Source organism: Tetrao urogallus, assembly GCF_951394365.1.
Source record: "Tetrao urogallus genome assembly, chromosome: Z".
In the NCBI taxonomy this organism is placed as follows: domain Eukaryota; kingdom Metazoa; phylum Chordata; class Aves; order Galliformes; family Phasianidae; genus Tetrao; species Tetrao urogallus.
Genome location: NC_136816.1, coordinates 53049119 through 53071705, shown reverse-complemented (window position 1 = coordinate 53071705; position 22587 = coordinate 53049119). Strand labels below are relative to the sequence as shown.

General features: G+C 38.6%; 1 protein-coding gene across 1 annotated transcript in view; it reads right to left on the bottom strand.

The window, feature by feature from the left end:
• The window catches only part of CMYA5 (cardiomyopathy associated 5), a gene marked incomplete at its 5' end in the record, with an annotated part of 48835 nt that overhangs the window by 25260 nt on the left and 988 nt on the right, over positions 1-22587 (bottom strand). The window contains 4 exons of the mRNA XM_079548532.1: positions 925-947; positions 2610-2843; positions 3491-3586; positions 5873-17219. Of these exons, the coding sequence (XP_079404658.1) occupies positions 925-947; positions 2610-2843; positions 3491-3586; positions 5873-17219 (11700 nt within the window). The remainder of the gene's footprint in view (positions 1-924; positions 948-2609; positions 2844-3490; positions 3587-5872; positions 17220-22587) is intronic.

Here is a 22587-nt window from a genome sequence, read left to right as displayed (position 1 = left end):
TAACATTAAGTTTAGTGTGCAAGTTAACAAATTAACTCTAAGCATGCAGCAAGTCTTTGAAAAAAGCTAAGTGCAGATGTGAAACCAAAATAACATGTTTTGTCATAAAGCAGGAGAGTCCAAATTTATAGTCCTAATCCTGCAAATATATGGGAATTATAAAGGGATGTTTGGCACATTCTCATCACTCCATTTTCCTGGGTTAGTAATTTGACAATAACCTGGAACCCTTGTGTCATTTTTACATCCTAGTCTATCAACCCAGATCAGCATTTGTATCACTGTGATGACTGAGGCAGCTCTGACGATGGTATGTTTGCACCATGCAGTGCCACAGCCTCATGGCAAAGTCAGTGGTGGTTGTCTCTGTAAATGAAGCAGGCAAAGCGAAATTTCCTTTAGTTTTGAGGCTTCTATAGGGGAATCCTGTGGACTGTCTAACTAGTCATAGTTCATCTTGGAAAATGTATTGGGGGAAAATGGACTAAATTGAACATTTGTCTAATGAGGGATAGAGGTCACCAAAATGACTCCCCCAAGGCATATGTCAAATTACACGTAGCTACTGAAACACAGTAGTAAAATATCACATGGTAGTGATGTTAATAAATATAAACATGGTCAAAGTGGTTTCAAGTATATGTGTATATAGCAGTAACTACAAGGAACATGTGCTCAATGCCTGAGATTTAAAATTAATTTAGGAATTTAAAATGGCATTATTTAATTGACGTGTTATAGAACATGTACAAAACACATCAGAACTGGTTAGTTACAGTACTAGCAACAAGTATGAAGTTATTATTTACAAGGTTGATAAAAGTAACTACCAATATTAGCAATATTGTTAGTAAATTAAGCATCCAGCAGCATCCATCTAAGCCTGGTATTCACTCCAGAGCACTTAACCCATACTTCAGATACCTTTTGTTCAATTCTTTAGATGACTAAGGAAAAAAAAAAAGAAATATATTAACAGTTTCAAAACCCTGAGAATATTGAAGAGTCCCCCATCCACCCCACAGTTCTCTACTATCCACAGAGATAAAAACACAGGGTTTTATTGACTAAATGTTGGTTGGGATGCTGCTCATTCACACCCACAGAGAATTTGGTTCCTTAAGAATGTTTCTCCTTCAAAGCCCTCACTCAGCAGGCTATTCAAGTCTATCTGGTTTAAAACTCCTAAGGAGCTAGTATTCAATATTTGGGTATAAAGACCAGGGCACAATCAAATACTTTTCTAAATCAAAGTTTTTGCAGAAGATAATCACTTTTGCATTAATAACACGTAAATACCAATTCTGTCTGAAATTTCCTTCATAACTGCTGTTCACCAGAAGCAGGTTGTGATTTGCACCTGTGGAGTAAGAGTTTTTCCCATACTCCATGAATTGGCACCTAACATTTCCTGTCTCAGAAAGAAAAGTTCCTGTCCTATATCAGTAAAAGAAAGGGATAGGGAATCTTTTATGATCTAGTTAAAACCCTGAATATCATGGGAAAGAGTTATCCTAATCCAGTACTTCACAAATTTTATCAAGAAGATAAAAAACATTTCTCATCCATCCCAAGATAGCCCACCTCTCAAAGGACTCTCTAGGTTCCTAAGCCATTGAGCAGCTCAACAAGAGGAAAGACAAATATTGCTCCACCATTTCTATAACTGTTGGTATTTGGTCTAAGGAGCTTCTATTCCAAAAGCTGTTTTATTTTGTATGAATGATTAGTCTTCAAAAAGTAATTTTAATTTTTCATTTTCTTGCATCCTGTGATAGCTTCTGCAACTACCAAATTACAGGCTAATTCTACAATGGGAGCAGATTCTTGTCACAGAAATCCTATCACCTTCTGATACAGTTCTCAAGAGGAGGAAGTAACGTAGCTGACCTGTGAACAATTCTTGCAACACAAGAACAATCTTGGAAGACACAGGTCATTAATGATTAATTTGCAAGAGTCTCTGAAACCAGTTGGTGGCTGACTGATGACTGCGTCATCAGGTAACTCAAGTCACACAGATTCACGCAGAATGTTTTTCAAATCTTGGAAGGACCACCACAGACATGAATGTCACATTTGCATTTCTAAACCTCATCTGACCAGGAATCTTTCAATAGTAAACATTTATCTCAGTGTCTATAATTTGAATGCATACCTACTTTCTGTGTCTCCCCATATAGATAAACAAACAAAAACCACCAAAAGAACCATTTTGCTTTCACTTTGGTTAATTTTCAGTTATGCTTTCTTTTTCCACCTTTCTTTCCAACAGTGAAGTAACTCTTACTGTGACATTTATTGTTCCTCACTGGTAAACTCTAGATAAATTATTGAGATGTCTCAGTTTTCTCTTCACAAAACAAAATAGAACTATTTTAATGCTGTAAGGCATATTTTCCTACTATGCATCATCTTTGCAATTCTCTATTAACATGACAAAAGCAGCTGATCTGGCATTTCAAGGATGGAATAACTGAGCTTGCAGGATTTAGAGATCTTTAAAGAATGAAACATAAATATCTTTTTCTCAGCTCAGGCACTGCGTAAATTATAAGTTCTTTCCTAACTAGTCTAATAAAAACTACATGAATGCCATTTGTACTTACATTTAGGAAAACAAATCCATTGAGTTCTTCCATTTCCTTTACTGTAGTCTCCAAAGTTTCCTTTGCTGAATCAACAGTTTGCTGGAAGTTAACCATCTGTTCATAAAGGTACTCCATTTTCATCTTCTTCACTTCTTCAAAGTTTTCTGATTTTTCATCATATTGTGTTACCATTTTCTTAAGCATCTCTTCATTCTGCTTTTCCAATAACTCTGCATTTTTCTTACAGTTTTCCTAGAAAATAAAAACAGATATAAATCGATCTGCAGACAGAAATTACAATAGTTAATGAATACACAGAATTTCTCAATGCCCATACATGATTCATCCACCAGATTCCTGGCATCCTGACAGTAAGAGAACTTTATTTCTGTAAGCAAGCTCATCTGGGACAAATAATTCTGGAGAAATACATTTAAAATAATGGCAGATATATATTTTAAAATGTGAATGTTAAAATTAAACTTCTATATTCAAGCATAGAGAGGAAGTCTGATTGCAAAATAGCTAAAAATTCATTCTTTCAACTGAAGTTAATACAGTCCTCAAGACTTAAGAATGTATAGCCATTGGGCAGTGTATTTAGATGTTTAACGCAGGTCTCTAAACACAGACAGAGAGTGAACTTTTTATAAGCATAATCAAAATCAAGGGAGCTTTTTCCTCCTGTGCTTGCTAGTCACATATTACGCTTTGCAATGATGTGCAAAAAAGAAATCTTTTTGTCCCCTTAACGCAACTCCTTCCAGCAAAAGTCATTTTGAGGACTAGAGAAATAGCCTATTGTAGAATAAAAAATGACACTATGAAAAAGTCAAATGTAATTTAGAAGCAGTACTGTAGAGGGAAAGAAAATCAATGTGAAAAAACACTGGACTTACCTCCACAGAGTTAAATAGGGATTCAATATCACTCACAAACTCTTCAATCTTCATTGATTTTTTTTCCAGTGCAATTAGCAATTCACCTAATTGATCCTGAAATTCAAAAAGTATTGTTAACTGTGTTGTTTTATAAAGTTTTCACACACAACATATTATGTTGAAATGGATATTTTTCTTTTCCATAAGCTGCAATTAGAGCAATTGCTAAATTAAGTTCAGGCATCTCCCTGGATGCAAAGGCAAGCACAGAAATAGCAACTGGAACATCTACAAAACTGTTTCCAATCCAAAAAAAGTTATCTCAGTTCAACAAGGTGCTGAGTCTCTCTACAAGTTGTCAAACACTATGAATTCCATTGTAGCTTTGTTAGAGGATACGTAGAGCCTCATGAGTATCCTCAAGAGGAAAAAAGCCCAGAAGAAGGAGATTATGACAGGAAATTAGGAGGCTAACAGATTATGAAGCACTATGATTTTGTTTTTTAATTAGAGTTTTAAGGATATTTCCTTGTAAACCAGAATCCATCAAAATTGCTGTTTGAATTATATGTGCAAACAAAAGCAGTCTAAGGGACAACAGGCACCAGAAACAACTCAGAACTTTTTCTTGATGCTTCTTGACCATTCCTAAAAGAAACTAGCTGTCTGCTCAAGTAAAATTTATAATTTGTAAGAATATTTAGTTGTAGATAACTGGCATAAATCTGAAAGGAAGGTCAACAGGTCAACTCCTTTGGTAACAGCTTCCTATTACGGCAAACTTCTACAGTCACGTCTGTTCAAAAACTAGCATATGACTTTCCATTAATTATAAGTGTCACATTGAATTGTAAAGCTGAAAGCTGACTTTATAAATATTAAAAGCCAATCACCAGTATTCAGAGGAAAAGTTCTGTTTGTCAAGATAACCTGCAAAATCTAACAGGTGCCATCCACAGCTCATTTTTTTAAATTGTGATGCTATATCCCTACAATAAAGTTCAGGCAACAAGCATTTTGCTATCTTAATATTTTCTCAGCGATTATACGGAGGCAACAAGAAACATACAAATATCATCTCAAAGTAACTTGAGCCTTGAGTGCTAGAATCATGTGAAGCCAAGCCTGTGCTGAGGCCAGAATTAATCCTGGCTTCATGTCTGCGTTCCACAGCCAGGGAGTGATATCATGGGACATTTATTTGTGGCTTAATTTGACTTGCTGCAATGCAAGTACGTATGAGAGATGGTTGAGGTCTATGACTTTGCTAGTGACTTACTGGTAACTAATTATCACTTCTATGTCAAGCATGGATGGCCATATATAGAAACTAACTCTGCTGCCATACAACTGCACACCATGAAGATAGTTTGCAAATATTGATATTTGAACTGGCACATTCCTCCTCTACTTTAAATTTCACTTTCTTATATATGATCCATCATAACAATAACATAATAACAGAAATGTGAACAGTTTTGGAATGTTAATGAAACTGTACTAAATCTGTATTACGGACAACTGATCATGAGCCAGAAAAGAGACCTCCCCTTTCAGAAGTGAGATTAAACAGCTGGTAAACAAGAATATCTTTGTAATTGTACATTAAAAAAATCTGATATGGGAAAAGTGAAACATCACACGCTTACGGTTTTCACAAATAGAACTGTAATTAAGTGAAGAATGAGCTTCCACAGAAATGAAAGCATTTTCACCATTTTTGAGATCAAAGTTGTGCCCTACTAAAATGGGATACGTTTCTATCAGTTTTTTAGAGTAATACAGCTTGAAACTAGTAGAAAGAACCAAGAGTTGTAAAACTCTTACCTGCAGCACAGCTAAAATACTATTAGGGTAGGCAAACATGAACAGAAAGAACAGGAAATGTGGACGAGATTTCAAAAAAATATGTATTGTAAATTCTGTAATTCGTCTAATATCTCCAAGCAACCAATACGCATAACTGGACTGGGGTATGTTTTGTGATGATAATGGCCCCTGCATATTGAGGTTTCTGTAACTCGTTGAATGAAATAAGCTGCTCTTACAAAAATTCTCTTCAGTGAAACACCTTCCCAATTCTTACTCCACACATACAAAACAGACAAACATGCACAGATAAGATGACTAGAAGATGAAAGGTCTGGTAACAGCTACATATAAGCATAGCCATTCAAACTTCTGAATAAAAAAGAATATCAGCTTAGCAAGCTTAGGACTCTACAGGACACCTTAATGATATTTCCCCTTCAAGATTTCTCTCATGTGTTTAGGAATAGCTTTATTTTATAGATATTATGATAGCCTTTTAACTGCTTTCTGAAGACTTTCCACTGACTACATGGGAAGCATAGAGAAATTAGACTCAGCATTTCCTTCCCCATCCAAATAAATTCTTACCTTCATCTTGGTTGCAGCATCATCTAGGGTGGTGACTTCATGGTCCTTGTGTTCCCCGAAAAGCTTGTCAATAGCAGATATTGGACATTTGCAGTTATAACAGTATGTATCTATCTGTGCTTTCTTCAATTCTCTTTGTGGACTCTCAATTTCAGGAATGTTTGCTGCTGATTTTTCAGGATACATCACCACAAATCCTGAATCTTCAAGTTCAACAGGTGTTTTTTGCTCTTGCTCATTAAAAAATTCATAACTATCCCCAATATGCTCAAAAGAGTCCCTGTCTTCAAATAATAGCTCCTCATGTGTGAGTTCAGATGATATTTCATCTTGCAAAAGTTCTTCTTGTGTAATCACATCATAGTCCATTGACGCAGCAAAATCTTCATAAACACGAGGGTGCTGCTCTTCCCTTTGAAAGTCTGGCTTTTCCCTTTGCTGAATTGTAGGAACATGAGAAAGAATTTCCTGGGTATACTGATCATCTTCACTATCTTCAACAGGAGTTCTAGTATATGGAACATATCTTTCCACTTGAGGAACTGCTGTTATTTCATGGTGTTCTTCCTGCTTATTGATAAATTCTTGATGTGCAGCTCCTGGAGAATCGACTATTTGACTATACTCTTGTTGACTTGTTTGCTCTGGTAACTCCTCAGTTGTTTCCACAGGAACATTTTCTTCTCTTTGTTCAGTGACATCACTTCTTGCACCTGAAACAATCACTCTTCCTCCAAAAGGAATGGCATGCATTGGTTTGCAAATTGTTGCTTTAATGTCACTGTGGACTTTCTCCACAACATCTCTCTCTGGCAGAATCTCAGTTCTAACACTTCTTAAAACATCATCAGACCTCTGCTTGTATTTCTCCTCTGAACTCGGAACTGAAATTCCTCCACTAAAAGATTCATCTTCTTGCACCTGATCCTCCTGAAGCTCTAAGACTTTACCTGGAATTTCATCTTTAAGAATGTATTTTTCAAAATAAATTCCTGTTCCATCATCTGTGTCTGAATTTCTGCTTGGAAAAGATGCATTAGAGTTACCACTTTCTTCATCAGAAGGAGTCTCACCCTTTGTCTTTTCTCCTACTGCTTCTGCATACAGATCCTTGTATAAAAATGATAGAGCAGGTGGCTCTTCTAGAAGCTCTGGATTAACAGCAGCAACAGTGGTAGGAAATAACAGAGATCGTTCTAGCACTCCTTCTTCTGAATCAAATAGTGGGGTCCCTGGTGACTTCTGTTCATCTTCTACACTTGTAGCTTTTTTACTGCTAATATCAATTAATTTCTGCAGAGGAAAAGGTTCTGGAGTACCCACATAAGACTGCATTTTGCTTTCTCCTTTCACAGTTCCATAAAATACTTCATCCAAATCCTCAAGTAAGGCAAATTCCTCTTCCAAATTTTCTTCCTCAGCAGTTTTTTTGGAAGATGTGGCTTGTTCCGCAGGTTCATTAAGGTCTTCTTTCACAGGGCGTAATGAGCTTGGTCTTTCAAAATATGGCTTAATTGGGGATTTGTCATCAATCAAGGTATATTTTTCAAAATAATCAATTTCAGATATACCATTGTCAGGATCCAAGACTGCATGATTTCTGTTTTCCGACAATACTGGATTTTCTTCTTGTATTTCTCCAGTTTCCCCATCATCATCAGTTTTGACCAATTCTTTTACTTTGTGGCTTTCAGACACTCCCAACAATGAGATACCAGAAATTTCTGTTGTTCCAGAAACTGAAGCTTCTTGTCTCTCATGAGCTATTTTTTTCTTAAATGAAGGATTTGTTTCCAAGTATTCTAGTTTATCTGGCATATGTTTACTTTCTTCTTGATCAATGGAAGAAATATGTGTAGGAGCATGAATATTGAGTATTTCATAACCTTCTGAAATTATATTAAATAGATCTTTTTGTTCAATAGGTTCTGGAGCATGCTGACTGTCTTCTGCAGTGCTCATGTGTTTCATTTCTTCTTCTTCTTGTCTCAGGTAATGCTCAGGCACATTAGACATTTTGTCTGCCTTCAGATGTTGTGCTGCTTTCATTTTTGTAGGGTTTCCAAATCTAGTTTCACCCTCTGAACCTTTGTCTGGACCTGGATTATCTGCTCCTGGAGATGGTAAATCATGTCTTCCTGTTCTGTGACCAGTTTCTGAGGACAGTCCATAGGAAATTTCAGTTTCAGAATCAGAAACTCTAAATGCATTACCGTTATTGTCTGTAGTGCCATGAACTGTAACTTCTGTGAAATTTCCAGCTGGGAATTGCTTTGATCCAAAATCTGAAGCTCTGTTTCGAGAAAGCTTGTCTACTCCTTTAGCTTTTATAGGATTAATTGAATGAGCTTTCACTTCTTCCACCCAGCTGGGTAGCCCAGGAGATGGAATATCTGGATTCTGCTTTTCATTAGAACTGGGGAAAGTAGACTTCAACTCCATTGAATAAAATGTACCCTGTTCACAAGAATAATGCTGAGTTTTGTGTGCCACAGTGTCATAAACAAGATCTGAGGAAACAGATCTCAGTTGCTGTAAGGATGAATGCTTCTGCCCTGTGAAATGTGGCTGCATTTCATGTCTATCTTCTTCTTTAGTGAAACTACGTGAAACTCTATTTGTTTGGTTTTCAGGTATGCCTACTATGTTAGCTAGAGATGATGGAACATTTTGTTTTTCTTCATCATCAGTGAAGGCCACAGATACTGTTTTTTCAGACGGAGCATGAAAAGGTACAAATGTATCTGATGACACTGATTGCTGGTCTGCTACAGCAGTTGCCTTTAACTCTGTGCTCACCAGCTGTGGCACCTTTTGTGTATCTGGCTGTACTTCTTGTTTATCCCACTTGGCAGATAATTTGGGGGAACTTAGCTGCTCTAATGACAAACATTCTGTGAGATCTTGTTCATCTTGTTCTTTTGTGTGCAATGCAGTCTTATTCTCAAACTCTTCTGTCTTCAGGCTTGCTGGTTTAGGTGAATATAACTGATTTTTTTGCAATTTTGCTTCATCATGTGATGGAATTACATATTTACACTCTGATTGTGCAGATTGGGGAATAACTAGCTGCATGCTTTGCTTTTGTTGTTCAGCAAGGGAGTACTTGGCAACTAAATTCTCAGAGGCAGGTTTTGAATGAGGTGGAATTTCTTGCTGATGTGTTTCATCAACTGAATAAAATGGAGCTGAAGATTCAGTCCCTAGTTTTGAAGGTGCACTTAAATACTCCTGACTTTCTAGAGTTTCTGTTTTATCTATATAATATGACGTATTTAAATGTTCAGATTCTAATTGTGAAGTTGTGTGGAAGTATTGTGGAGTCTGTTCTCTCTCTGTTTCAGGTAAAATTACATGTTCAGCCTCCGACTGTGCAGCTACAGGCAAATTTAGATGAAATCTTGTATTCTCTGCTTCTTTTCTTGTAAAGAAGCCTGACACAGGCTGTGCTGTTTCTGACGGCTCTGTTTTACACTGGCTGTAAGACAAATCTAAATGCTCAGAGGGCAGGCCTCCAGGTACAGGTGAAGACTTTGGATTTCTTTCCATTTTTGTTTCAGAATAGGAGACACCCAATGGTACAGACACTGATTTTTCAGGAAGAGATGAACAGGGCTGAGCTGTTTGGCTTGTTGCTTCCTTATTGGAACAAGATAAATCTTGTTCAATTTCCAATGGAGTAGTTTGAGGTAGAATAATCCCAGTGTTCCTCGTCTCTGAATGTCCTGCTCTCAATACAGCTATTTTGTGCTTTTCCATTTTTTCAGTAGAATTTAGTATACCTGATTGTTCAGACTTCAGTTCTGCAGTTTGCTGTTCCTCCGTCCTGGCAGAGGTGTCAGATACAGAAAGTGTTTCTTGCTGCTCTGCTTCAACAGCAGAGGGCGGCAGATTAAAACACTGCAGTTCAGGATGGGTCCCATTCCTCTGCTCTGTTTCACCTGCAAAGTGTGATGTCTCTGAATGTTCCAGATGGGCAGTCTGTGTCTGCTCTGCTTTGCTATAAGTGGACAACAAACCCAGTGGTTTCACTCCACGAGTTTCTGCTTTGTCAAGAGAATATGAAAAATATGGATATTTTACTTGTTCTGTTTGCAGTTGGTCTGCTTTTCCCATTGAATATGAGAAATCAGAAGACATAAACACTTCTTGTGCAGTTTCCTGTTTTTCTGCTTTATCAAGTAAATGTGATAAATATGGTTGTGTTAAGTCTAACTGTGAAGATGGCTTCTGGTTTTCTTCACCAAGTGAATGCAAAAAGGAAAGCTGAGGCAACCCCTTTTCCTCCAGCTTTCCAAAAGACTTCAAAAATGCTGGCTTTTGCAGTACTATCTGGGCAGATTGTGAGTGCTCTGGTTTATCAGTTGGATAGGATAAATCCATTTCTTCCATCTCTGGTTGTACAATTTTGTGGTGCTCCTGATGGCAAGTAGAATACGATGAATCTTTGTTGTCTGATTTCTGATGTGCAGTTTTCTCTTCCACTGCTCTTACAGAATACGATAGCTGTGGATGTTGCAACTCTGACATCACCATTTCTTGTTCTTTTCTGTCGGAAGAATACAATGAAGCTGTATGTTCCAGTTCACCTTGCACAGTTTGTATTTCATCTGTTTTACCGGAGTCATATATAAAATCTTGTTTTCCTATGTCCTGCACTGAATGTGCCATTCTTTGTTGATCTGTTGTTCCAGTGTGAGGAGGTGCTACAGGCTGCTCTGATTTCCAGTGTGCAACCTGTGGATGCTCTACTTCGCCAATGGCATATGACAAATCTGAATGTTCAACCTCTGGTTGTGCTGTTCCTTGCCAGTGTGTTTCGCCCGGGAAACGTAGCAGCTCCTGATGTACTCCTTCCACGTGAACAGTTTGTAGTTGCTCTTTCTTTCCTGAGTAAGATGATAAATCTAGTTGTCCCGACTCAGGTTGTGTGGTTTCTTGCTGCTGTGTTTTATCAGTAGAATCTAATAAACCTGACTGTTCTAACTCTTGACTTGGCATGTCTTGTTTCTCTTTCTCGTTTTCTCTTTTTTCACCTGAGAAATACAAGGTTTCCAGGAACTCTCCTTCCATTGAAGTGCTTTCTGGTTGCTCCACTGTGCCATGAGCACTTGACAGTGTTGGCTGTTCTAATTTCAATTTTGCCATTTCCTCTGTGTGTAATGCATAGCTTTCTCTCTCCTGTTTAAAATCCATATGTGCACTCTGTTTTTCTTCACTGGTGGAAGAGAACGAGTCAAGGTGTGGTACCTTGGCCACGGCATTTGAGACGTTTAGATGATCAGGCTCTGGTGAATCCCATGATTGCTTTGTTTTGACGAAAGAATGCAATAAATCAAGTTCTTTCAACTCCGATTTTGTTGTTTCATGAGCTTCTGCTGGGCTAACAAAGAATGACAAATCTGTGCACTCTGATTCCACCTGCGAATCTTGCAGTCTATCTGCTTTCCAAACAGAGCACTGAAACTCATAGGGTTCTGCCTGCATTCTTGCATTTTCCCTTTGCTCTTTTCTGAGAGATGATGAAAAATCACTTGGCTCTTCCAGCCCTGGTTGGATCTCTTTTTGTTTCTGTAGTGCACGAGTGGAATGTGATAAATCCAGATACTCCAAATCCAGTTCATCTATTTGAGTCTGCTGTGTTTCACCAACTGAGCATGATAAATCCATTATTTCTGCCTCTGGTTGTATGAATTCATGCTCTTCTAATCTGCCAGCAGATAAAGCGGAATGGATTGATTCCTCATGTGCAATTTCTTGTTCTATTTCACTAACAGAATAAGATAACTGTGAACATCCCATTTCTGGTTGTGCTTCTTCTTTGTTGAAAGAATGTAAGAAGCCTGACTGCTCCTTTTGAGCATATTGTGCTTGCTCTGTTTTGCCAGGCCAAGTTGCTAGATCTGGTTTTCCTAACTCCAGCTGTGTATTTTTTTGTGGCTGTGTTCCATGAATGGAATATGATAAATCTGAATGCTTCAGTGCTGGTTTTGCCATTCCTCTTTGCTCTTCTTTTCCACTATGAGACAATATATCTGGAACTCCTGGTTTCTCATCTGTTGGTTGTGGATGCTCTGCTCTGCTGGCAGACTGGTTCTCATCAGGGCATTCCAAGGTATGCATCATCCCTTGCTGTCCCACTTTGTCAGCAGGAGATGCCAAATATTCATTGCCCAGCTCCAGCTTAGCAAGTGGGCCTATCTCTGTTTTGCCATGGGCATCCAACACATTAAGTTGTGTTCTTTCCTGTAGTTTGTTGAAGGAACAGACTAGACCGGGATGTTCAGGCTTCAGCTCTTCACTTTGCAGTTTTCCTACTTGGAAAACAGGATAAGGCAGGTCAGGATATCTCTGCTCTCGTTCTGCTATTTCTTCTAGTTCTGCTGTACCCACAGAATGGGCCAAATTAGAACTTTTCACTTCTGGCTGAGTGATTTTCTGTTCTGCTTTTTCAAAGGGGTAAGTTAAATCCATTTGCTCTGATTCTAGTTGTGCTCTTTGTTGCACTTTTGCTTTTTCCAGAGGATATATCACATCAGCATGTTCTGTCTCTGTCAAAGCCATTTTCTCATCTGGCCTAACAGTGGAAAATGATAAAGCTTGTTTCTCAAAGCAGTCTTCAGCATATTTTAACTGCTCTGTTTTGCCAGAAGAATTTTCTTGCTCTACCTGCTCTTCTGGTGTATGCTGCTGCTTTTCTCTGTCAACAGAAATTTTTCTGTGTTTCTGATCCAACAGTGCTGCTTCTTGTTTGTTTGTTTCACTGGTGGAATGTGACAAGTCAGAGTGCCTTGCTTCTGATTGTGTGATTTCTGGCTCCTCTGCTTTTCCAGAGGAATATGTCAAATCTGGATATCTTGAGTCTGTTTGTTCAGATTCTGGTAAATCTCCTTTCCTGGTCACCCTAGGAAAATCTTCATGCTTTGAGTCAAACTCTTGAGTTGCTTGTTCTTTAAAATTACTGAAGGAAAACAATGTATCCGGATATTTTGAAACCAATGTTTCTTGCTGGCTTTTTTGGCCATGAGGACGTGATACATTTGGGTAATCAGATTCCACCTCCACAGTTCGATCTTGTGCTCTGCCCAAGGTTTCTGGTGAATCTAAATATTCTGATTCTTGTTGCATTTCTTCCATGGAGTAAGACTTCTCTGGATACTCTGGATACTCTGACCCCTGTATGGTATCACCTGGTTTCACTTCACCAGTCTTGCATGAAAGATCTGGATGTTCTATCACTGATGGTGTTTCTTGTTCCTTCAAACCGAATGGCAAGATTGGATGTCTAAACTTTTCTTGTTCAGTTCCGTGAGAGGAATATGACAAATCTGGGTATTCTGAACCCAATTCCATTTCCAGTGGTGCTTCTTTACCACTAGAAAAGGGTACAGATACTTGCTCCTGCTCTGGATGCATTATTTCATCTTGTTTTGTTTTTCCAGTGAAACATGAAATAAATGGTTGCTTTGTTTTCTGTTGCATCACTTCCTCTTGCATGTCTATACTTGCGCAAAATGTGTGTTCTGGATATGCTTGTTCTATTTTCTTTTCTTCTTGCATTAGTTCACTGAAAGAATATGGCACAGGTGGATGCTCTAACTCTGGTTCAGTTATTTCTTGCTGTGCCAAATTAATTTGGTCAATGTCCTGTGTTTCTACTTTCCCCCAGATTTCTGGCAAATCTGAATAATCCAGTTCCTCTTGTGTAGCTTTTGGTTGAATTTCTACTAGTTCTTCCAGCCCTCTTTGAACTCTATTTTCTTGTTCCATTTTTCCAGTGTAATATGATATATCTGACTGCAGCAAATCCAATGGTGTGGTTTCCTCTTGCTGACTATCAGGAATGGAATAAGTAGGAATTAAATGTTCCTGCTCCAGCGGAACCATTTCCCTTTTTGTTGGTCTGTCAATTGAATGTGAAAAGTTCAAAGATCCTGACTTCATTTGTTCTTGCACTAATGAGAGATCCCTATTTTCTGAAGCTGGTTGTATGATTTCACTTTGTTGTGCTTCACTAAGGAAACATGACCACTCTGGACTTCCTACATCTTTTTGTACAGCTTCTTGTGCTGCTTCTCCATGGAAATGTGGAAAATCTGCATGTTCCACCTTTGGTTGAAATATCTCCTGATCTGTTTTTCCTGTAGAAAATGATTTATCTGACTCTTCTTTATGTTGCTGCTCTTTTGTAGCAGAATATGGCAAAACTGGACACTCCGAATGCAGTTGATCAGTTTCTCCTTGCACTGACTTTCCAAGGAAGTAAAGCTTATCTTCAGGTTGTAAACCCTTCTCTACAGGTTGTGGCTGTTCCCCTCTGTTACCAAAATATGACAAAAGAGGTTTGTCAATGTGTACTTCTGCCAAATCTTGATGCTTTGTTTCATCCTGTGGATATGGTAAATCTGAATGTCTTGTTTCCTTATTCCCCATTTGCTGCATCCTATCTCTTCCACTTAAATCATATATACCTGGATGTACTAATTCTAGTTTCGTAGCGTCTTCTTTCTCAACTTCTTCCATCAAATAGGGTATGTCTGAAGGTTCCAACTCAAGCTGTGCTGTTCTTTCTTGCTCTGCTTCTTCAGGGGAGTAAGACTTCGGCTGTTCCAGTTCAAAGGGAATAGTTTTTTGCCCTTCTGTTTCTTCCTTGGAAAATGAAAAGTCCTGATGTTCTGTCTCTAGCTGTGCACTCTCTGATTCCTCTCTTTCTTCCTCTGGAAAAGAAAAGTCTGCCTGTTCCAGCTGTGCACTCTCTGTTTCCACTACTTCTTCCCTAGAATAAGAGAAATCCGGACGCTCTGTCTCCATCTGTGTACTCTCCAATTCCTGCATATCTTCCTTGGAAAAATCAAATTCTGGATGCGTGGCCTCCAGTGGTGTACTTTCCAATTCCTTTTTTTCTTCCCTGGGAAGTGAAAAGTCTGGCTGCTCCATCTTCATGTGTGCATCCTCTGATTCCACCACTTCTTTCCTGGAATAGGAGAAATCTGGATGCTCTATCTTAGACTGTGCACTCTCTGAATGCTCTACTTCTTTCCTAGAAAAGGAAAAGTCTGGCTGCTCCATCTCTAACTGTGTACTCTCTGATTCAATCATGTCTTCCCTGGAATATGAGAAATCTGGATACTCTGTCTCCTGGTGTGGACTCTCTGATTTATCTATGTCTTTCTTGGAAAAAAGGAATTCTGGATGTTCTGACTCCAGCTGTGTACTCTCTGATTCCTCCACTTTTTCCCTGGAAAATGAAAAATCTGGCTGCTCTGTCTCCCCCTGTGAACTCTTTGATTTATCTGATTCTTCTCTGGAATATGAGGAATGTGGATTGTCTGTCTTTAGCTGTGCACTCTCCAATTCCTCTGTTACTTCCTTGGAAAAAGAGAAATCTGGATGCTCTGTCCCTGTTTGTGGTCTCTCTGATTCCCGACTTTGTCCACTGGAGTATGAAAAGTCTGGATATTCCATCTCCATTTGTGCACTCTCTGCTTGATTGTTTTTATCAACAGAAAAGACAGGGTGATCTAAACCTTTTGCTTTATATACAACAGGTCTTTTCTGAGTTTCTTGTGTTTCTGTGCAAACAGGATATGAAATGCCAAAATACTTAGAATCCATCTTTTCAGGTGTATGTGAATTTAGTTTGATTACTTGCTGCTCTGCTTCTTGAGCAAAGAATAAGTCTTGTTCTGACTCTGTTTGTTTCTCTAAGTAAATATTTTGCATTTCTGGTAGTGGGGTCCTTTGACTCTCTTTTTTTTTAACAGAACACAATAGACCAGAATGTTCAGTTTCTGCCTGTGCAGTTGCTGATGAGTGATACTCAGTTTCTTGCTTCTCTATTACATCTAGAGAATGTGGTAAAAGCACATGTTCAGACTCTGATTGTGCAGTTTCTGATGACTGAGTCATAATATGTTCCTGTCTTGTTTCAGACGGAGTGGCATAACTGGGTTTAGCTAACGGAGCATTAGGTAAGTAAGATTCAGCTGCTGACTTCTGTACTTCCTTTTCAAGATGTTCCAGTGTGGATTCCGCAGGTTGGGTACTTTGTCTATCTAATTTGTTAACAGCATCTGCTGAAACAGACGGTAGTGTTGAACTGGGCTGAATCTCTAGCTCCTTTGGTTCATCTAGAAGATCTGATGCTGTCAGCAGTGATTGATCTGGTTTCTTATTTGCAGTTTCATTTGAAGGAAGTGACACTTGTTCGTCTGATTTATCATCAGACTCTAGTGCAGTAGTTGTTAACTGTTCTGTTATTGCCCTGCTAGCTGCAGGTGAATATGAGTAACTTTGCTGCTTCCTTGCTACTTTGGGAGGGCTGAAGTTTTGTGACTGCCTTGATTCCTGATTCAGATTCTCCAGTTGAGACCACCCGTCTTTTCTTTCTTTGTGTTGAAAAGTTGTTTCTTCACCAGACTTTGAATACTTGCTTGGTTTATCTTTTGTTTTTACAGGTTTAATATTTTGAAATGAAACATCTTTACTAGTAAACTGTTTTTCAAGAGGTGTTACTGAAGAATAGCTTTGATTTGAACGTGCTGTGGATTGCTGCCTTTGATTCCTTCTTCTTTCTGATGATGTTTCAAGACTTCTACTTGTTCTCTGGAAAGATTTTTTATGCGTTGCTTCTGAAATAAACCTATGCGATCTTTCTTTTACTGATGCTTCAAGGAAGCATTCAGATTCTCCTGGAACAGAGCTCTTTCTTTGGATTCTACTTTTTTCTAGTGTTTCAGGGAGTGGCCCAGTCCCTCCAAAAATTGAATTGAACAGCTGGATTCTAGATTTTACTGGTCCTCCAAGGATCGGCCCTACTTTCCTCAGCCTGCTTTCTCTAAATATTGATCTTATTGGAACACGTTTTACTGGTTGTTCTGCAATATTCTCCAAATCTTCTTCGTCCTCCAACATTTCTTCATCTGTGTCGTGTGCTTCCATCAGTTCAACATTTAACACTGAGTCCTGCACATCTCCTAGAACAGTTCTTGGTTCTTGTCTCTGCATTCCAGAAGAATCGCGTTTCTTATTGCCCTGACCTCCTCTCACATGTGTGGGCAATGGCATTCTATTTGAAGGTTTACGCTTCCTTTTCCGAACAATTTTACCTTCATCCATAATAAAGATAACTTTTCCTGGAGGAGAACCTACTGGTGAACTTTCCATACTGTAAAGATCAGAAGTTGTACTGGTTTCTGAAGTCCAGGGAGTAGAACATCTGCTTGAGCTGGTTTCCCACGTTATCCCACTATCTTCACTTTGAACTGTTACCATCGAAAAGGAGGGATTAGTCATGATGTACTGCAGCTTGGGTTTCACATCTTCACTTTGGATAAGATCTTTCAGGCTGAAAAAAAAAAAAAAAAAAAAAAAGCACCATAAAATAATATAACATCAAATTATTGCAGTGAAGTCCAATGCATTAAACCAATGTTTTTCAAACTTATAAAAATACTTCTTTTGCATAGATTTTGGAACACAAGCAGAAGAAAAGTCATAAAGTCATATTTCATCTGAGAAATATATTTTATATAAATATAGGCTTTGTGTTGCAAGGTTAGTTCAGTGAAGGGGAGGTGTTGGAATGCTCATGACAATTCAGGAAAAACTGCATTTCATCTGACCTTGTTTGTGAGTGTGAGATCAAATGGATTTTGAACCAGTACCTGATTAACTCATACTATAATTTAAACACTGCACTAAACATGCATAAGATACTGTCAGTGTTTTATAGCACCTACACTTTCTTTTCCTAATTGTAAAATTATTATACAGTCTGCATGGTAGTAGAGAATAGTTTGTTGCTGTCTTCTCCTGTTTCATTGTCTAGGCAGTATACATAGTTAATAATGTAATTTAGAATACATTCAACAATGTAAACCTTCCAGGCTATCCCTGAATGAAATAACAGTGTTTTATAATAATAACTTGAAACCTTATGATATGCAATCAATGCAATGTAACATCCTGCAATTGAATCTAGTCTCATTAAAAAAAAAAAATTTGAAAAAATTAAAAAATGTAGAAATGCGTTCTTGGAAGCTTTGAAAAAAAAACAAAACCCAACAAACTTAGAAATAAGAATGTAAAGAATTGTGAAAGAAAGAAAAACACTAAAGCACTAAAACATAGTGCTATTAAGAAAAAAACTAACTAGGGCTGCAATAGTTACTTCAAGGAAGCACATGAACAGGGATTATTGTTATCAACCCCAGTATTCCTTGTGTAGATGTTAGTTAATTAAGGAGAACTCTGTTAGTAGCTGATTGAAAGAAATATAGAGTTCTTAGCTGGCAGAGGCTTCAGCAGAGCTGATGAAGAAGTGGAGAAGGGTGCAAACCTATGGCTAGGTTTTGATAAACAGAGGATAAGGCCACTTTCTACGTGATCTGGATAAAACACTTCAGCAAAGGTGAAGAAGGCAGAACCCACGTGACACCAGAAGCTGTGATCCAGCATTACAAGTGTGCCGAAGGCCAAGAGAATATTGGTGAGGAGCATCCGGTATTAGTCATATTCTCTCCATCAGCAAACCATCAAGAATTTGGAAAGGTCTCTCAGCAAAACTGCTCAGTACCTCAGTAGGGGGAAAAAAAGAAAAGATTCTAGTCTGCTAATGCTTTTAGCTCTGCTGGCATTACCTTTACCTAACTGTGGGAATATGCTTGCAGATCTGACAGTATGATAAATAATCATTGCTTAGCCAAAAAAACCCAAACCCAACACCTAGGTCCCAAACAAAACCAAAGAAAAAACACATCAAAACTCAAATATAAATGCAGCATGTACAGCTGTTTACCTGCCTAGGTATGGTATTCTCTAGTAAGGTTGGCTTCATAAGGTAATATCTATAGATCAGAGGGAAAAATGAAGCAAAAAAAATGGGTATCAATTTTGCTGCTAGCTTTTCCTTTGCCACATTCATGGTTTAGCATCAGTTGACTTGGGCTTAGCAAAGATGAGAACAACAACAACAGCAAATCAATATTATTAAAACTAAGGAAGAATTAATGTCTTATCTGAGTTCACAGTAACAGAAGTCACTGTCATCCAGTAACAAATTCTCTTCTAGTTTTGTGTACACCTTGTATGCTGCACAGTAGAAGCTTTCTAGTTGGAGGAATTGTCTGCCATTGCAAAAAATATGCTCCAAATATTTCAGGTGCATAAATAAAGATATGAAAGTGCTGGCGTCTAAGGACAAAAGCCATTGCTGCTTTATTTCAGATGGACATTTCACACCCCATCCCTTTGTCATGTTTATCTGTTATTGGACATTGGCTCAAACCTTTTACAGTTTTCAAAGACACCGATAATCTGTTTTGTTATTCCTGTCATAAAAGCCCAAAACCCAGATTTTTCTTCCCAATTCTTCCTTCTCATAGTCTTTCGCCTCTTGAAAGGCTGCATCTGGTGGGATTTCAGATTTCTAGTCCAGCATGGAAGGCTGGGCACACGTCCCCTTGTATATTACTTTGGGAAGAGTTTTCACCTCCCGGTCTGCCAGAGCAGGATGATTCAGACACTGAAGTCTGCCCATCTGTGCTACACCACTGCCCTTACAGAGGAACATTTAGAAGCACCTGCTCTCTAAAATCATCCAGAGCCTCTCTTCATCCTCTTCACATCAGACCTCGTCAATTCTGGTGTGATTCAAATTTGTTGTTGTGCTGCATGACATCTTGCAAGCTGGAAACAACCTCAATGAAACAACTGTGACATCAAGATGTGGCAGTGACCTGCACGGATAAGACATCTCATTTCCTGAAGACTGCTACCAGGATCAGACACAGTGCATTGACCAAATTGCCATTCCAGATGAAAGAAGTACGTCATTTTTCTGTGATTTTGTTCCATTTATTTGTGCAGTTTCTGCCTGTACCTTGCTGCCCCTTTTTTCCTACAGCAATCATAAGCTCAGCATCATCTCTTTCAACTGCCGTGCATTTTCTAGGGCTAGAGCTCATGCATTTCCTTCTTAAGAGTAAGAGAATTAGGCTTTAGAGAAATGCAGAATTTTAAATCCAGCCTTTCACTTGTTAATGTCCTGCTAACTTCAGATCTTCCTGTGGAATTACTATCTTATTAAAAACAAATAAATAAATGAAGTCAAGAATCTATGACTTTCTCCTCATTTACTGTCCTGCTTATGTCACCACTAGTGAAGTTACCTGGAAGTGCTTTTAAATTGGCTGCAGAGCCCTTTTTTTCTAAATCCCGGATGTTGACACACACTGAGACTTTCCCACTGCAAAAGTAAATTGGCTGGGGAAGTTATGAGAGGCAGAACTGATCTGGAGCCACACACACATCAGGGAATTGTTAGAGACTCAGGTATTCTAGAAGGTATATAAACCACTTGGGTACTACCTTTCCATAGCTGGACTGTAATCTAACTGTTATCAACACAAAAATTAAACTTAAAACTAAAATTAAAACTTAACAACATCATGCTCTTGTTTGCTTTAAGATATAAAACACATGCTTACAAAGCAATTCTGCTTTTTAAATGATTAATTCTACGCAGAACTAGAAACAAAAGATATCTGTCAGGAGTTATCAATCTCAGAGAGCAAAACGCCCAAAGGCAAGAAGATATTGCATGAACCCTCTGAGGATCAATGGGTTATCTATTCTAACAAGGACATGATGCCTTAGACCAGCTTCATAATAGGTTCTGATGCCATGTTTTGGTTTCATTAGTTGAAAAAAAAAAAACAACCAAAAAAACCCCAAACAAACAAAAAAGAGTGTGAGGAAATAAAATTATTTAAATATTACATTAAAAATCTTAAGAAGGGCTTCATAATTCTTAGGCAAGTCATAAGCTCTACTGCAGCTTTATGCATTTTTTTGAGCACACTAAAAATTAAGTGATGCATTTCCCAAAGCAAAGCATTTTCCATCAGAGAAATACTATTTTCTATTTGTCCTCAGCAGTGCTGTCAGTAACCCATCGGGGTCTGATAGCTGACTGGCATTTATCTGTGCTACAGAAGGAAAACAACAGCAACCTTTACCCTAGTGTACCATCAGAGCCCCATCACACAGGCATCCACTTGTGTTCCAGCAGCTGGTGGGGAATAGCAAGATGCAAAGGCCAGGCATCTCTGCTGGAAGAGGCATACATGAAGAAAACTGCAGCAATAAATGTGCCAGACTCCATAATGCTGCAAAAGGATAAGTGTGGAAGTGGTGCAGACCAGCTGGAACTTGTGAAGGGAGCAGGGGAACACCAGTACTCTATTGCTTTCCTCACAGAAGCACTTCCTGACCTTGGGCCATCATTGGGTTGCATAACTCTTTTATAAAATAGGAATGAGAACATGCATGCTTGAAAGATGGAAATAGAAGGAGCCCATGGGAAAGTTCCCGCTGACTGCAGTGTTGCACAATCAGGTGCTATTCAACTGCATGTAGAGCAGGAACACAAAAATGGCAGAGAGGGGCTGTTAAAAATAAACCCATGACAGGAGGATCCAGGACAGACTGTTTTCAGCCAGCTTTGCATATTGGTTACATATCCTCTCCGCTACGTTTTCAAAACACACCAAAAAATCTGTTCTGCAACTGGGGCTTTAAAACATGTTTGTTAACCAGTAATTATTGCACAGATTAAGTATATCTCAGGGGCTTGACTCTGCTAGTCTTGCCTAGCCACTGCTTCCAAGGAGTTCTGCCCCAGCAGTAAGAGTATTAGAAGGCTTTAACATACACAAGCACACTGATATTTGCAACAACAAATCTTAAACAGTTAAAGAATCAGCTATATTTAACTTTTATCACACTGTTTCTGAGTGCCCAGAGCAGTTTCTGTATCACCATGTCTGTGCCAAAACCAACATTTTCCATCCCCATTAGCCTAATTAATCAAATGGATTTAAATTATAATTGGTTAGCATTAAATGCATCTGTTAAAAAACCCATCTGGTTGACGCTGATCTCTCTTACTAGTAAGATGGTTAAGGGTAGGTATGATCTCTGCAATTTGTAATATAACTGACATCTATAGGGGATGACTTCTTTGATTTAATTAAAGATTGCGATGCAGTGCCTGAGTTTCTGTTGCAGAGGCTGTGAGCCAGAAGCAAGACGCAGCTGTGGTGAGCTGTGAACAGGCACTTCTGGAAAGGCTGATGACCTCCCAGAATGAGCATAGTAACTACGTTACTACATACATATATACGTACATGAGCCTTCCCTTAATGGAAAAGTTAGCCATTCCTAGTTCAGTATTACAGTTTGACTTTTGTTATTAGCTATTTAACTGCAGGTTGTATTAAAAATCCATCCAGCCCATGGCAGTTTTGTTGTCGGTAGCAAGTAGCTCCAGCTTTGGCTGTTTTTATATTGGGTTGCACTGTACACATGTTTATAGTTAAGTAACCCTGCTCTCTGCCAGAGTGAACAACTCCATTGGGATAAAAGCAGCATTACACACAGGCAGTGTCTTCACTTTGAAAAACCGGCTCTTCATTCTCACAGCACAGATGCTTGTTTTCCTGCTCTCCAGGGCTGTTTCCCTGTTTGAATTTAGTTCCCTACAGAGTATTTGGGATGGTTCAGGCTGCACAGAGGCTGTCCCACCCCACTCTGTGGCCATCTCACTCTCTCCTTCAAAGACCAGTGAAACAAGAAGGTGTCACACACAGAGCAGTTTGTAAATGCAGGATGGCTCCACAGCACTTAGGTTTGAGGAACTGTATGACCTAAAT